The sequence below is a fragment of the Rhinopithecus roxellana genome, chromosome 9 (genome assembly GCF_007565055.1).
Source record: "Rhinopithecus roxellana isolate Shanxi Qingling chromosome 9, ASM756505v1, whole genome shotgun sequence".
Classification (NCBI taxonomy): domain Eukaryota; kingdom Metazoa; phylum Chordata; class Mammalia; order Primates; family Cercopithecidae; genus Rhinopithecus; species Rhinopithecus roxellana.
This window is the reverse complement of record NC_044557.1, coordinates 33245150-33260003: the sequence shown is the minus strand read 5'-3', so window position 1 is coordinate 33260003 and position 14854 is coordinate 33245150. Positions and strand designations below refer to the sequence as shown.

Here is a 14854-nt window from a genome sequence, read left to right as displayed (position 1 = left end):
CCAGAAGCCACAGCACTGAATTCTCAGAGGTATATTCAGCCTCCTTATATTTTAACTCTGGCTCTTCCTCAGCATAGACCATTAATTCTCCAAAATTGTGTCAAATTACATATCACAGGCCTATATAAAAATAAATTGCAGTGAGCAGGGCTTTTTAAAAGATACTGCTAAACAACGTATTTCCCATAGCACATTATCCAACATTAGGTGGATGTTCCCTTGCTGAAAGTACAATGCTTCCACTGCACTCCTCAGATTGCAGCAATGAAATTTCCAGTCCATCTTTAAAATGCATCCATAAATCCCACAAATCTGGCACAAACCTGCTGTTCTGACTGCGAGGTGTTGGAGGGGGAATCCCTCCCAGCAGCATCTGCATCATCTGCCTCCTCATCAGAAATCTTGAACTCCAGGTCTTCAGTGTAGCGCTTTCTCTTCACCTGTCTGCTGGACCGTCTCTTCTAAAAACAAAAACCCAACACAGTGGCCTTGAACTTAATGATTAAAAAGAAAAATGCTCTTTATAATGGCACCGAGTGGAAGGATGAATTTTTTAAAAATTAATCTTAAGGAAAAGGTGATAATGTTAATCCTATAAATGATGTGAAAAGATCACAGTGGTAACAAACAAAATAGAAATGGGTGGAAATCAAAAAAAAAAAAAAAAAAAAAAAGAAAAAAAAAAAAAAAAAAGAAATGGGTGGAAATCTGGAGTCAGACGCCTGGAACAGCGGTAGCCCTGCCACTCCCAGCTACGTGCCCCTCAACTAGGAAAATGGAAATAACAACAAATCTGGTTCCTCACTCAGTCAGTATGTCCATCAAAAGTGGCAGCAATACTGGAGCTGGCTAATGAATCTACAGGGGTTCATTATACTATTCCTTCTACCTTTGTACATTTTAACATTTTTCCCATATAAAAAGTCCAAAAAAAATCAGTGCCTTAGAAGATAATCTGTAAATTATAAAGTTCTGTACAAATATTGTTATAATACTATCCAAGGTACCCAAGATATTTCAGGCCATTTTAAATGAAAGGTTTTTGTATTTTAATCTTGATCCTAAAAGAAATACTCTGAAAATTTCTGAAGAGATAAAGGGTTAAATGGCAAAATTCATAATGAATGACTATGAAAAGTAATTTTACTTTTAAAAATGTTTTTAAGCATAGTGGTTAAAATTAAAAAGATTGGTAACAGCCAGTATTAGCAGGATTACTGGCAAACTGGGTATTCTCACAATCCTGTGGTCAAAATGCAACCCATACAGTCCTTGCAGGACAATGTGGTCCTATCCATCAAAACTTACACATGCAGACTCTTTGACTCACTACCTTCACTTCCAGGAAATTTGGGAATATCTGCAAGATAAACTGTAAAATAAAAAGAAAAACAAGCCACATAACAAGAAGTAGCTTAAGATTCTATTTAAGATAAATAAAAAATGTTATCTATTTAGATGTGTGCAGCTCATCGATATATTAACTTCTTAAGACAAAAAGACTGCATATCTTGTTTATTTCTCTATGCCTCAATGAGTATTTGCTTAAAAATGAATGTATATGTGTATGGCTTTAAATAAAGGAATCTGAAAAAACACACAACAGACTATTAATAAAGATGCGGAAAGAAGCAAATGGAGCAGAACAAGAGGTTCTGAACTCTTTGTTCAGAATAATTCTATATTATTTAACTGTTTTGTCAAATAATTCATTTTGCAAGCTAATTAAAAATAAGGAGAAATAACCTTTTTATTGATATATGTATGTGAAATCTAAATTTGAAAATGACACATGTAAAGTTTTAAGCTGCGAATGAATTCAAGAATATTACAACCTATTTCCATGAGTTTGCAAAGCACACAGAAGAAATAAAAATATTGAGAAAAATTTTTATACAAATTTTTTTCTAAGAACTATGAAATAAAACTTCTTAAAGAGTCTCATGAATGCTAAAGTTGAGACAATAAGGCAGAGAGAGGCAAAACATCCATTGTGCGCACCTAAAGCAAGACAGGCACTACCAACTCTCAAGTCAGGATGAACACAATCCCAGTACTTTTCCCCAAAGAGTGGTACTGATTGATTTAAATCTTATTAAGTTTGTGTTCTCCCTGCTCTTAAAAAGGGATTTGAGACAGTTCACAATACGAACTCGGTATAATATGACCATCAAATAGATTGTTAGAGATTGTTAGCTCCAAGCCACACACAGCTGTGGCCACAGAGGTGCAAAGTACTTTTCTGACGTGAGACCACTCTAGAAAAACTTTATTAAGAGACTTCCTTGTGGCTTACACGGAGGGAGTAGTGACATGGGCCAGAGGTTCCTCCTGGGACCCTCCTCTACAGGACAAAGCTTTGGCACTGCCCAGATCAACCCCAGGTGGAGGCAATAGAGATTCCAGCAGAGTCTTTTGCCATCTGCAATCCTTCCCCACATCTCAGGTGGCAATTTGATCTTGTAAGTCCTAGAGCTAAGAGCTCTTGTTTGAACTGGCCCCGACTCTTATCATGTGACCTTGGACAAGTAATTTTGTGGACGACTCCTGGTCTGTAGAATGGGGTTAATGACAGTAACTACCTCATATGAATACTGTGAAGATCACATAAGGGAATTCATTCGAAGCTTTTAGAACAGTACATGGTAAATAATGTGAGATGTAATTAGTAGGACTAAAGTTATCATTAATCAGCTCCAGCTTTCCAAAGAAAAAATGGCCCAGTTACCTTGTACAGCTTCCCTTTTCTTTCCAAAGCTGACCTACTTACTCCTGCTCTCATGCCCACTTTACCATTCCTCACTTCTGGACCACCAATTTCTTCAAGATACAAAAGGCCATTATCAAGAACAATTTTAATACTGCAAAATTTAGCATATGCTGTATTTCATTTGATATGTCAATTTAACTCAATTTAAATGGATTCATTTATATTTCCATCTTTACACCATTCCAGTAAGAAGGAATGGGCTCCTAGTGATCTGCCTGCAGATGTTTCATCAGGTTTCCCTGCTTAAGGCCCCACTGTCACAGTGTTGTGCCATATAAGTAACTGGATAGGGTCTAAGACAAATCCACTTTATGCTAAATCCCACCCTGATGTTAAAGAAGGGTTCCATCCAGTGCAACAAGACAGAGCGCTTTCTTCTTTTTAAATAGAAATTTATGAGTTGGTAAGTATAACTTTTAAAATATAAGTTCCTCCTCATATCAACTTTGTGATATAAATCTGTGCAATAGTGATGGAGTTAGTTAGCAGTGGATACGAGGTCACTTCATATGTAAAAACACCCCAAAATACAATTATAACTCAATTTTATAAAAATTTTTTAATGTTACATGGTTTCTCTAGTTTTAAAATAATAATTGATCTTACATTTATTTTGAGTATCAAGGTTCCTTTCACAAATCCCCAATGTAAAATTAAATTATCTAATATACAATGTTTCTACTGTGATCTGGTAAACTATTATTATCTGAAAGATTTTTGTGAATCAAAATGAAATATAAGAACTGTCTTTAAACCATAATTCAAAACTTTTGAAATGACACTAAAATAATAGATTGACTTTTTAAACTCAGATTGCTTTAGAAAAGATACTTAAAACAGGTATAACAAATAGAACATTTAAATGTTTCCATGACCTCACTGTTGAAGTAATAACTTGTGACATAATTTTGAGTTAGTTAAAATTATATGACATGTACCTTAGTAAATCAATCACAAAACTCAAGAATTTTAATGCTAAGCCCTTCATGCATGTGTTACAGGAAGAAATACAATAAACAACAAGTCAGCATCACTTCCTGTGTCAGACATACCAAGAAAGCACAACTTTCAAAGTCAGATCTTGTGTGGTTGCTTATATTAGCTATTGAACACATAACAGTTAGGCCCTAGCCAATCAGAAACGATACACCAATGTTCACTTGAATTGATTAGCAGTTTCCCATATTTGAAATGCAGCAGGAAAAAAAAAAAAAACAAACAAACACCCTAAAGCTAGTATTTCATAAGGTCCATCTGAGTCTGAATTAATATAAACAGACTTTTAAAAAACACTAGCAGTTTTTGTGAAAGAACAACAGAATTTCCTCTACTGACGTGAACAAATTCTTAATGTTGTCCAAATACTATTGACATAAAGGTCCTACTTTAAGCAAACATAAATCAGGAGAAAATACCCTTAAGGATAAAAAAAAAAAAAAACACCTCAAAATCATTAAAACATTTGATTCGGTAAGACCAGATCCCAGTAAAAAAATAAAAATCATTAAAACGCTTTAGTTGTAAAACAGCCTAGCAATTAAAAAATGATATCTACTTACCTTCCCAATATCTTTCCATTGATGTATAAAATAAAATCACATAATAACCCACACTGCCAAAGGTATCACTATGTTAGTTACATCACCAAACCAAACTAAACCAAAACACATTCATTCACTCCATCTCTCTCTCTCTCCCTCCCTTTCAGGTCCAGCTTAAGGCTATTCTGTGAAGTTACAGATATCAGGGAGTTCTACTCTAACAAACAAAAAGCCAAAGCCAAAAATATCTGAAATTCTTTGGAATAGAGCTGCACACTACAAATATTTTGTTTCTGACTGGTGAGGGTACAGGTGGAAAGTCCTGAGTGTGTACTAAACGATAAGAAAAAGTCCAGTAAGCTTCTAGAGGCTGGCTTCCTCCTGCAGGACAACTAACTCTTCAGGAACTGCTCCTTGGCAAGTTAGATGTCATTCACATAAGTTACATTCCCAGCCATCCCAGTGGACTACACTGGCATGCTTCCAGGGAACCTAACAAGGAAATAATTTTTAACTGTCATGTGTAAGGGTCCTTCTCAGTCCAATCAGTGAAGGCAGTATGCTTCACACACAAGAACCTACATTCCTCACGTTTACTTCAGGATTAGCATTTCAACTCATTCCTATAAAACTCTCCTAACATCGGGAGAATATTCTGCAGAGTTGCCATTTGGAAAGTCACTGGCTTGTTCTTAGAAACTTTAGTATTATATGAGTTACATTACATGAATATATCTCAACTTTGACTGTCAGATGTCAGAAACTTTAGACAAGCTACTACAAATTATATCTTGATTTTTAATTCTGCAAAATTAAAAAAAGTGACAGTCAACCAAACTTTAGAGAAATTTAAAAATGTGAATGAAGCTTTATATGAGCCTGTATATTAACAATATATTCAACAATATGTTAACAATAAGATAGACAGCGAAATATACATCTACAGAAATAAATCAAGAATCTCTGCCTTATTAATTATAGAATCAAAGACAGCAAAATCAAGCCACTCTCGTCAGGAGTGTAATTTCTTGTTCCACGCCCTCTCTCCCTCCCCACATCACTATGGAGATAATGTTCCAGACTACAATAAAGACATCTCAAGAGCATCTCTATAACAAGATAGCAGAGGTCTTGTGTACTTCATACATGGCTAAAGTTACCTATGTTAAATGACCAAGGCTCAGGGATCACAATAATTACATTACCTGAACACCTGGGTCCTCGTCTTCTTCAGGAAGAGGAGACGGTGGAGGTGTTTTATCTAAGTCTGAATTTTCAGAACCTTCTGTTTTTCCCTTGTTGACCTTTTTCTTCAAAGCACTTGCTTCTGAGTCAGGTTTCTTATTACTAGAATTCAAAGTGGATCGCTTAGTGTTCACTTTTAATGTGTCTCTGCATGTCTCTTATATTTCCCATATTAATATCCCGAAAGTATCAATGACAATTGTTAAATTCATACATATTGGCTATTTACAGTTAAATGCAACTTCCAATTAAGTTTTCCTAGCAAAACTCCATATTAATGACTTTTAGCAAATATACGACCTAATTAAAAATAAATTGCATGCAAAAACTTATACCACACATAGTATATTTGTGCAAAATGCCCCCCAGTACATCAAGCCATAATAAAAAATCAGATTAAGAAGTAGTTTTGCTATCAAGTTTTTAAGGTACACAACACTTTTTTAATTGTCATGAAAAATGATATCATGATCATCTCTTTGTATCTTTTGTGGATAGTTTTACATACTTATTTAAGTACTCTTTTGACCAGTACTGGAAGGTATCCTCTTTTATACCATCCAGTTACATTTTTCTTCAACTTATAATCTTTTAGAATATAATCAAAATATATAGCAATTTCCTGTTGTACATAATTTTAGTTAGTGTTGTGTTCTTAATTAAATATAAGCTTTATTTTGGTGCTATATGTTTTTTGAGATAATCACAATTAGCCCTTTTTTTGAAAGATAGTTCTTTGAAAAATAAAAATACAGTAAAGCAACCCTAATAAAGTGCATGTTTCATAGTATGCTGCTGACGAATGTTAGTAGAATTTGACTATTATATAAGACAAAGGACATAAACTTTAAGAAAAAAATGTTTTAAGTTTGCCATTACCTCTAGAACCTTTACCTGACTTTCTTTCAGAATGTACATTTAGTGTTACCTTCCATTTCTATTTCCAAATCAGCTCCAATTTTTTTTTTTTATATTTTGAGACGGAGTTTCGCTCTTGTTGCCCAGGTTAGAGTGCAATGGCACGATCTTGGCTCACTGCAACTTCCACCTCCCGGGTTCAAGTGATTCTCCTGCCTCAGCCTCTCAAGTAGCTGGGATTACAGGCATGCATAACCACGCCCAGCTAATTTTGTATTTTTAGTAGAGATGGGCTTTCACCATGTTGGTCAGACTGGTCTTGAACTCCTGACCTCAGGTGATCCACCTGCCTTGGCCTCCCAAAGTGCTGAGATTACAGGCCTGAGTCACTGCGCCTGGCCATCAGCTCCAAATTTTCTAACACCAATTACTATTTGTCATCCAACACTGAAAATAATCCAACCTCAGTAATGATTTTTTTTCAAAAATATTTCTAGGGAGCCTCAAATTCCAATAAATTGTGAAAAACAAAAGCTGTATTTCAAAAACCTTCAAAAAGTTTATTTATTGAAAGGTGTAAGTTCTTAGGAAAATGTACTGACACAATGCATTAAACAGCATGTTTTTACCGTCGGCTACCACAAAAGGAAGAAGCCAAGATACCTATAGGCTTTCAGAATAAAGCACATGTCATGTAAAATATTTCAAAAGTATTGTTAATAAAGTACCCATCACACACCTAAAATGGATTTTTTCAACTAAATAAAATATCTGATCATCTTAAATTAGTTATTCTTAATACTCAGAGTTTTATTTTGTTAACATTTTAGCATAGTAAATAGCTACATAAGAAAATAACAATTCAAGATTATAGCAAATGGCAGTTAGGTTTAAAAAGCTATTTTTATTTAAAAGAAAAGAAAAAGGAAATGCTCTAAAAACTTTGTCTTCAAAAGACCCACAGAAAGCATAATATTTTTAAAATTAAAAAAAAAAAAAAATCCATACAACCGTTCCTCATCCAACTGTCCTAGTGTTTACGCTACACATGGACAGAAGTCTCCCCTACTATGAGGTTCCATTTCCAGCATTTATTTCCGCTCTAACTGCCACAAATTATACAATACTACAGCTGAACACTGGGCCCCTTTCCTTTCATCTGCACGCCAAGAGCAATCAGATTACCCTGGTAACCAGCGGTCACATGACCAGCACCTGCTCTTTTGGCTGGATGCCACTGACTAAAGCCATCTGCTTCCCTCAATCAGCTTTCAAACATTCTCAACACCTGCGCTGCAGTGTTTTGTGGTTTCTTTTATCAAATCAGTGCAAAACTGCTTCCAAAACTTTACATATTTCTCAAATTTGTTTAAATCAGAGGTAGGCCTGTCAAAGAGTTGAACCACTGCCAGGTAAAGTGAGTTGGCAGCTCGTGCTTTTCACGGTGACCTCTCTATACCAGAGTGAAGTACACGGTTTAATTTAGAGGGCTGCCGGGCCCTGCATGCATGGTCCTACAGGAGTAAAAGGCTTACTATCTGGAAACCGACCAGAGCCCAGGTTTGAAGAAACATCAATTTGCTGAAGGAGAGAAGTGCTAATGATTTTCCATCTGCCCTTCCAAAGAATGAACTGTATGGAACCTCCAAGATAGCTGAAAGTCAGACAGGCCCTCTCCAAATGTTTAGACAAAAAGCCGATAGCCAAGGGAAGCACTTATCCCAGATCCGAGTATGGAAAGATTTCTAAACTCATCAGACTTTGCACTATTCATGCTGTTAAGGGACAGCTAGGCATTTCCATGCATCAATATACAAATCAAAGAACACTCTAGGAAGTCAAAAAAGAAGCAACAAAATCTTCAGTGTCCACCCTACAACATTACCATCAAGGATAAAATTAAGTTATGTAAATTAAATTGCCTTTGCTACTATTCTGCAATAAGCTAATCGTGATTTTCAACTAAGTGTTGTATTAAAACTGCTTTGCCCAAAAACATCCAAGTCAAGATTTTTCTTTTAACAAACAAAGGTAATCTAGAATGGTGGATATGAGCATTGACTTGAGTCAAGACAGTTCCAGTTCGAACTGTCATTTATAGACTGTGACCATGGATAAGTTACTTAATTTGTCTGAGCCTCAGTTTCCTCATCTGTAAAATAAGGTTAATATTTATACAGTCTTCCAAGATTTATTATGAGGTTTAAACGAGAAAATGGCACAGACAGTTAACATCCACACCCATGTGAAAAACAAGAAGCTGAGTCTGGGAAGTATTCTCTGGTCATGGCTCAGACCCATTTGGGCCTATTCAGCTGCAGAGACTTACAGACAGGACCCCACCTTCACCGAGGATGACTTCATTCAAGCAACATACATAGAAGGAAGAGCCTTCATCAACATTACTAAGCAGTAGCTAAAAGAACATGCAAGCAAACAGACCCATAGTGCACTCCCCCCCATGCCCATGACCACTGCTTTAGTTCAGACACATATCATTTCCCGCCCAGGCTATTAATCACAACAGCTCCCCACTGCCTCATCACCCTCACGCCCCACGTGCAGGGCTATACAACATCAGACCAGTGGAGAAAGGACAGAGAGTCCACATGTATAGTTATCGTTTATATCTGTAAGTGTCAAAACTAGTCTTTTATAAAGTCAAATCCAAAACATAAGACATATATTCCTCTTCTGAATTACAATAGAAGCTGGAATGTATGAAAATGGCCAATGTTCTAAGTGGGGGGGATGAGAATGTCTTTAAGAAGTAACATCACTTAAACCAACATTGCAATATTGAAGATAAGGCCACTCTGCTGCCTGACGCAGATACAGAACCGCAAGACTCCTCTAACAGCTGCAGTGATGGCTACTCATGGGCCTAGCTCAGGAAGACAGCCACATGGCAGCCTGTGAGTGGGAAGAATAACTAGGCCATGTGCAGGGAACACCTGTAAATTCCATCCCTGAGTGGCACCAGCCCAGAAGAAATCAGGTCTACCCTCATTCCTCTCGTAAACCTGCTGTGCCTTCTGCATTTCCCACCTCAGCATCATGGTAATGCCACCAAAACATCACCTGAAAACTCATCTCAAGTCACCAGAGTAACCAGTTGAAATGCAAATCTGACTGGGGCATTCCTCTGCTTCAAACCTCTACATGTAATGTCTGAGATTCTCCATATGGGTGTACCAGACCCTTTGCCTCTTATGCTTCCAGGCATACAGAACTATTCTCCAAAACACACGTGTATCTCTTCTACCTATACTTTTATCCCAATCTACTCATCTGCAAGACTCAGCATGGACACCACTCATTTCAAGAAGCATTTTCTAATCACCATGGTCTGGATCAGATATGATCTCCTCACTCCACCCTGGATGGTGTCACATGATATACCCCATACAAAGGATACATAAAATACACACAAGTTGGTGGTAACATTACTGCAATGTATTAAAATCAAAGTACTATATGTGTGTCTTTCTCCAACTATCATGTAAGCTCAAGCAGAGAAGAAACTGTGTCTTATTATGTTTGCATTTCTAGAGCCTACTCTGGTAGGTTACTTATAATTGTTAACTGGTCTAGTTACAACAGTACAAGTAATAGCAATAACAACAGCGGAAACATACATAGCCCTGGGTATGTACCAGGCACTACTCTAAATATTTTTCTCATTAACTCATATAAGAACTCCCCACATAGCATCTACCTTGATGAAACACCTATAAAGCTCAGTAAAATCGGGCTAAAGTTTAAAAAAATAGAGTGAAACCTAGCATTTTTAAAAAACCAATAGAAAAGAATATCATCTACATACCTTGCCTCCATACTCACAAACTTCTTTTGTGATCCTTATCTCACATCATTACTGATAATGACCAAAAAGCAGGCCATCCCTCCTGAGGCTAGAGGCTGAGACACAGAGTCATCCACTCATGAAGCTAGAGAGACATGGAGCCATCCACTCACGAGGCCAGAGAGATGTGGAGTCATCCACTCACGAGGCTAGAGAGACGTGGAGCCATCCTCTCCTGAGGCTAGAGATGCAAAGCCATCCACTCATGAGGCTAGAGAAGACTTGGAGCCATCTATTTGTGAGGCTAGAGAGACATGGAACCATTCACTCATGAGGCTAGAGAGACGCAGAGCCATACACTTGTGAGGCTAAAGACACGGAGCCATCCACTCCTGAGGCTAGAGACTAACACACAGAGCCATCCACTCATGAGGCAAGACAATGAGATATACAGCCATCTACTCATTTTAGACAAGCCCTTGTAATCAGATGGAGAACATTTTCTGAGGATGCTGCTGGAGGTTCGAAGGGCCACTGTTCCTCCTCCAGCCTTACATTTTACATTTCATCATGAGAGTTGGGTTACACTGGTGGGTAGCTGGATGTGCTCAGGGTCCATAGCTAAGCGACCAAGGTCTTAAGTTCTGCAATCACCCCCAATGGCACCAAAGCATACACCAACTTAATGCAAACTCTTAGAAGCAGGCATTAGAAGAACACAAACTTTATATTCAGAGAGCAGTATTTGTCGCATGGAGAGAGAGTCTAGGCAATCTACCTTTATGCAAGGAGTCATGTTCAGCTTACAACTGTAAGTCCATAAGGACGGCCTAGTCATATTACCTGAAATGTGGCTGGATGGATTCAGTATAGGCAACTAATTCCTTCTGTTGGCTTTCTAAACAAAGCTTGATACAAAGGGCCATAGCTTACTGGAAAGCCAGGTAGCTACCCTGATTTATTACAAAATAGAACACAGTTAAACACTGATTAGTGTCAGCCTAATGATCTAAGTCCTGAATAGAAAGAAAACTTGAAAAAGAACCAGATTGTGGACCCAAATGTGATGAGAATGTGGTCAGCTAATGAGAATGTCTGGATAATGGGAAGGAGTTCTCAATCAGTCTCTTCAGATGGGATAAGTTAGTGAAGTTTCTCACCATATTAGGAAAACTTAACCTTGAGGCTTAGGTCATGAGGATTAATCAGGTTTGTGTTCAGAGACTCAAGCTTCTCCAAAATGTTACATTATAATCTTTTTGAAGAGTGAAAGGTATTAAAGCATATTCTTACACTTTATATCCTGAAAAGGCTTTGAATAAAGAAATGAACCTAATGGGTAAGAAGTAAAAGAGATGTTTTTGTGGCATGGGATGCCACACAGAATGTGATGCAGGGTGTTTGTGGCAAAATACAACTCTAAAATGATCTGAGCTGCCACACTAAAATACACAGCTAGATGTTACAGGCCAAGGGCTCAATGCTGGCAGAGGAGAGTGTCTAGCCTCTCAACTTAAGAGCAGAGGATTTCCTTTAAGCCCTGTCTACTATTTGGTAAGTTTTTTAGACAATGAAAAAGAAAATTAAAAGACAAAAAGGCAAACTAAAAAAAGATAAAGTGTGAAGTTCTAAAAAGCCAATTAAAAAGCCAATTAAAGCAGCATAAAATCTGGTACATCATAGAGTAAAATCAACCCCACAAAATAAAAATTTTAAAGAAAGTCCTAAGACTAAAATTTAACAGCTAAACTAGAATGTAATAAAATGCAGACGACAGAATAAGCTAATGAGGAAGGGGACAAATCAAACTCTGAATGACAGATAATAAACCCAGAGGTCAAAAACTTCACACCAAGACATCCAGCATCCTTTTGGCGAAGGCCCCAGTAGTGCTCAGCGCACTGCCCAGGTGTTTGCAATCCTGCACCCAGCAGCCTGAGGCACTCTCGGTTCTCAGGCACCAGACCTGGCACCCACATGCTTCACTCCAAGCAGGTGCCTCGCCACCCTCAACTCCTAAACCCCAGCCACAAATTATTTACCCTACTCTTCTAGTTGAAAAAGAAAGAGGAAAGCCGTTAGCAGGAAAGGAAGAGGGAATAATTCTGTTTTACTTACGGACAACAAATGTACAAGTTCAATGAAGAATTAATAAATGTCTTAAGTTCTTTAAAATTAGTCACCAGCTGGGTACAGTGGCTCACGCCTGTAAACCCAGCACTTTGGGAAGCCAACGCAGGTAGACCGTTTGAGGCCAGGAGTTGGAGACCAGCCTGGGTAACACGACAAAACCTCGTCTCTATAAAAAATACAAGAAAAAGTCTCTGTAGGTCTGGATCTGAAAGAATCAAAAAATAAAAATAAAAGAAAAAAGAGAGACTGAGGTAGGAGGAGGGAGGACTGCTTGAGCCCAGGAGGCTGAGGCTGCAGTGGGCTGAGACTGTGTTACTGCACTTTGGCCTAGATGACAGAGCAAGACCCTGTCTCAAAAAAAAAAAAAAAAAAAAGTCACCTGGGGCTGGGTGCAGTGACTCACACCTGTAATCCCAGCACTTTGGGAGACTGAGGCAGGCAGATCACTTGAGGATAGGCATTTGAGACCAGCCTGGCCAACACGGTGAAACCCCAACTCTACTAAAAATACAAAAATTAGCAGGGCGTGGTGGTGCACCCCTGTAGTCCCAAGCTACTAGGGAGGCTGAGGCAGTAGAATCACTTGAACCCGAGGTTGCAGTGAGCCGAGATCACGCCACTGCCCTCCAGCCTGGGCGACAGAGCGAGTCTGTTTCAAAAAAACAAAAAAAAGAAAAAGAAAAGAAAAGAAAGAAAATCTATAACAGTTACCAAGTTTTATGGATTAAATTCAGATCTGCCAGAAGTAACGTGGAAAAGAAGTCTAGTTAGCTAATGTGCTATCTGATCATAGAAGTTTAACATCGACATTAACACTTTGGCCACGTGGCATCACCTGGCATTATAATGGAAGCCAAACTCCCACAAAATTATATTGTTCCTATAGAAGTCAGGGCTACAAATAAAATTAGTATTCGAATGGAAACTTAAGGGTATTGTTTTACTTAAAAAAAAAAAGTGCCTTTTTTCTTGATTCATACTCTCCATTTCCTAGACATAACATAAAGAATTAAACCAATTAGACACTACAAAACTGATGCAAAAAGTAGGCCTTTCAATGGCCTTTTATCATAGTGTATCTTTCCAAGTGCCAAACTATAGGGCACACATTTGACTACCTGTGCCACATTTTAAGATGCCACTCTTATTAATGCACAGCAATCCTATGAAGTAGGAACAGGGACTCTGGCAGTCAAAACCCCCTCCCTAGATTCATCATTATGGTCTCTAATCTGCCAGGGAGGCTAACACAACAAATGAGCCATGCTGCCCACCCACATTTCAATCAGGTGCCACAGATGAGATGAGACTTCGGCAGATTAAATAAATGGTAAAAACAACAAAGAAGAAACTACCATCATCCACCCCAACAGGAGAAACCAAACTCCCACAAAATTATATTATTCCTATACAAGTCAGGGCTACACATAAAATTAGTATTCTATGGAAGTTTAAGGGTGTTGTCTAACTTAAAAACAACAACAACAAAAAAGAACAGTGTCTTTTTTCTTGATTTGCACTCTTCATTTCCTACTTAACGTCTGAAAGCTAAGTCACACAGACTTCTACATAAAGGTGGCTGAAGTGAGGGCTGGCATTTCAGATGACTGATGCTCTGCACAGTGGCTTTGCACAAGCACCAGAAGCCTCAAAGGGGCCTTCGTCCAGGCAGAAGACAACTAACATAAAGATCTTTACATATCAGGTGCAAACTGCATTTGTACAGAATTTCATTTTTCAAAAGTACTTCATTTTCACATACATAGACTTATTTAAATAAAAGATAAAATCAGCCTATGATTCCTTCTGCTCTTTACCTGCCAGCCCTAACATCATAACCACATGTACTGTATGGTAACATACGCTCCACCTGAAAATTCCACTTAGGACTTTCAAGGAATGTGCCTCCAGAAAAATCTCCCTTTAATATCCCACTGTGGCTCATGGCCTCCTCACATCTGACCTTCCATTTGATAGGTGCAGTGGGAGTTGAAAGTGGGATCTACATCACCTTCTCCCATATAAACCAAAGTGGCAACAAGGCCACTGCTTTGGAGTCCACTGCAGTTCTCTGGATGGGCAAAAACAAATTTCCAGCAGACCCAATGTAGCCCACCCTGCATCTGGCACAGACAATGAGTTGGCAAACTTGCTTTCAAGGTCAGTATTATTAGGCATTCTCTTCCCTTGATGGATATGAACTGAACCACACATGTCAAAGACACCAGGCTCTGTACTAAAAGCAGCCGATGACTCTCTCACCCTGCTTACTCAGCCGGTTTAAGATGAAATCAAAAAGAGGAAGGGCCACAGTGGGGCCACTGAGGCTGGCTGGCAAAAGGAAGGCCTTGAGGTGGTTACCCTAAAGGAAAGAAGGATTTGGGATTGAAAAGATCCTATGGTCCTTTTGTTGAAGAAAAGACAGCCTTTGAGACAGCAGGAAAGGGAGCACGAGCTTGGATTTAACGAACCAGAGACTGGGTAGGACAGGTCAGGAGACAG

The 14854-nt window shown here is 38.3% G+C and overlaps 1 protein-coding gene across 4 annotated transcripts in view; it reads right to left on the bottom strand.

The window, feature by feature from the left end:
* The window catches only part of CHD7 (chromodomain helicase DNA binding protein 7), a 190300-nt gene that overhangs the window by 66853 nt on the left and 108593 nt on the right, over nucleotides 1-14854 (bottom strand). For all 4 annotated transcript variants that reach the window (XM_030937645.1, XM_030937648.1, XM_030937646.1 and 1 more), the window contains 2 exons: nucleotides 5517-5658; nucleotides 324-461 (listed from right to left, as the gene is read on the bottom strand). In XM_030937645.1, coding sequence (XP_030793505.1) covers nucleotides 324-461; nucleotides 5517-5658 — 280 coding nt within the window. The remainder of the gene's footprint in view (nucleotides 1-323; nucleotides 462-5516; nucleotides 5659-14854) is intronic.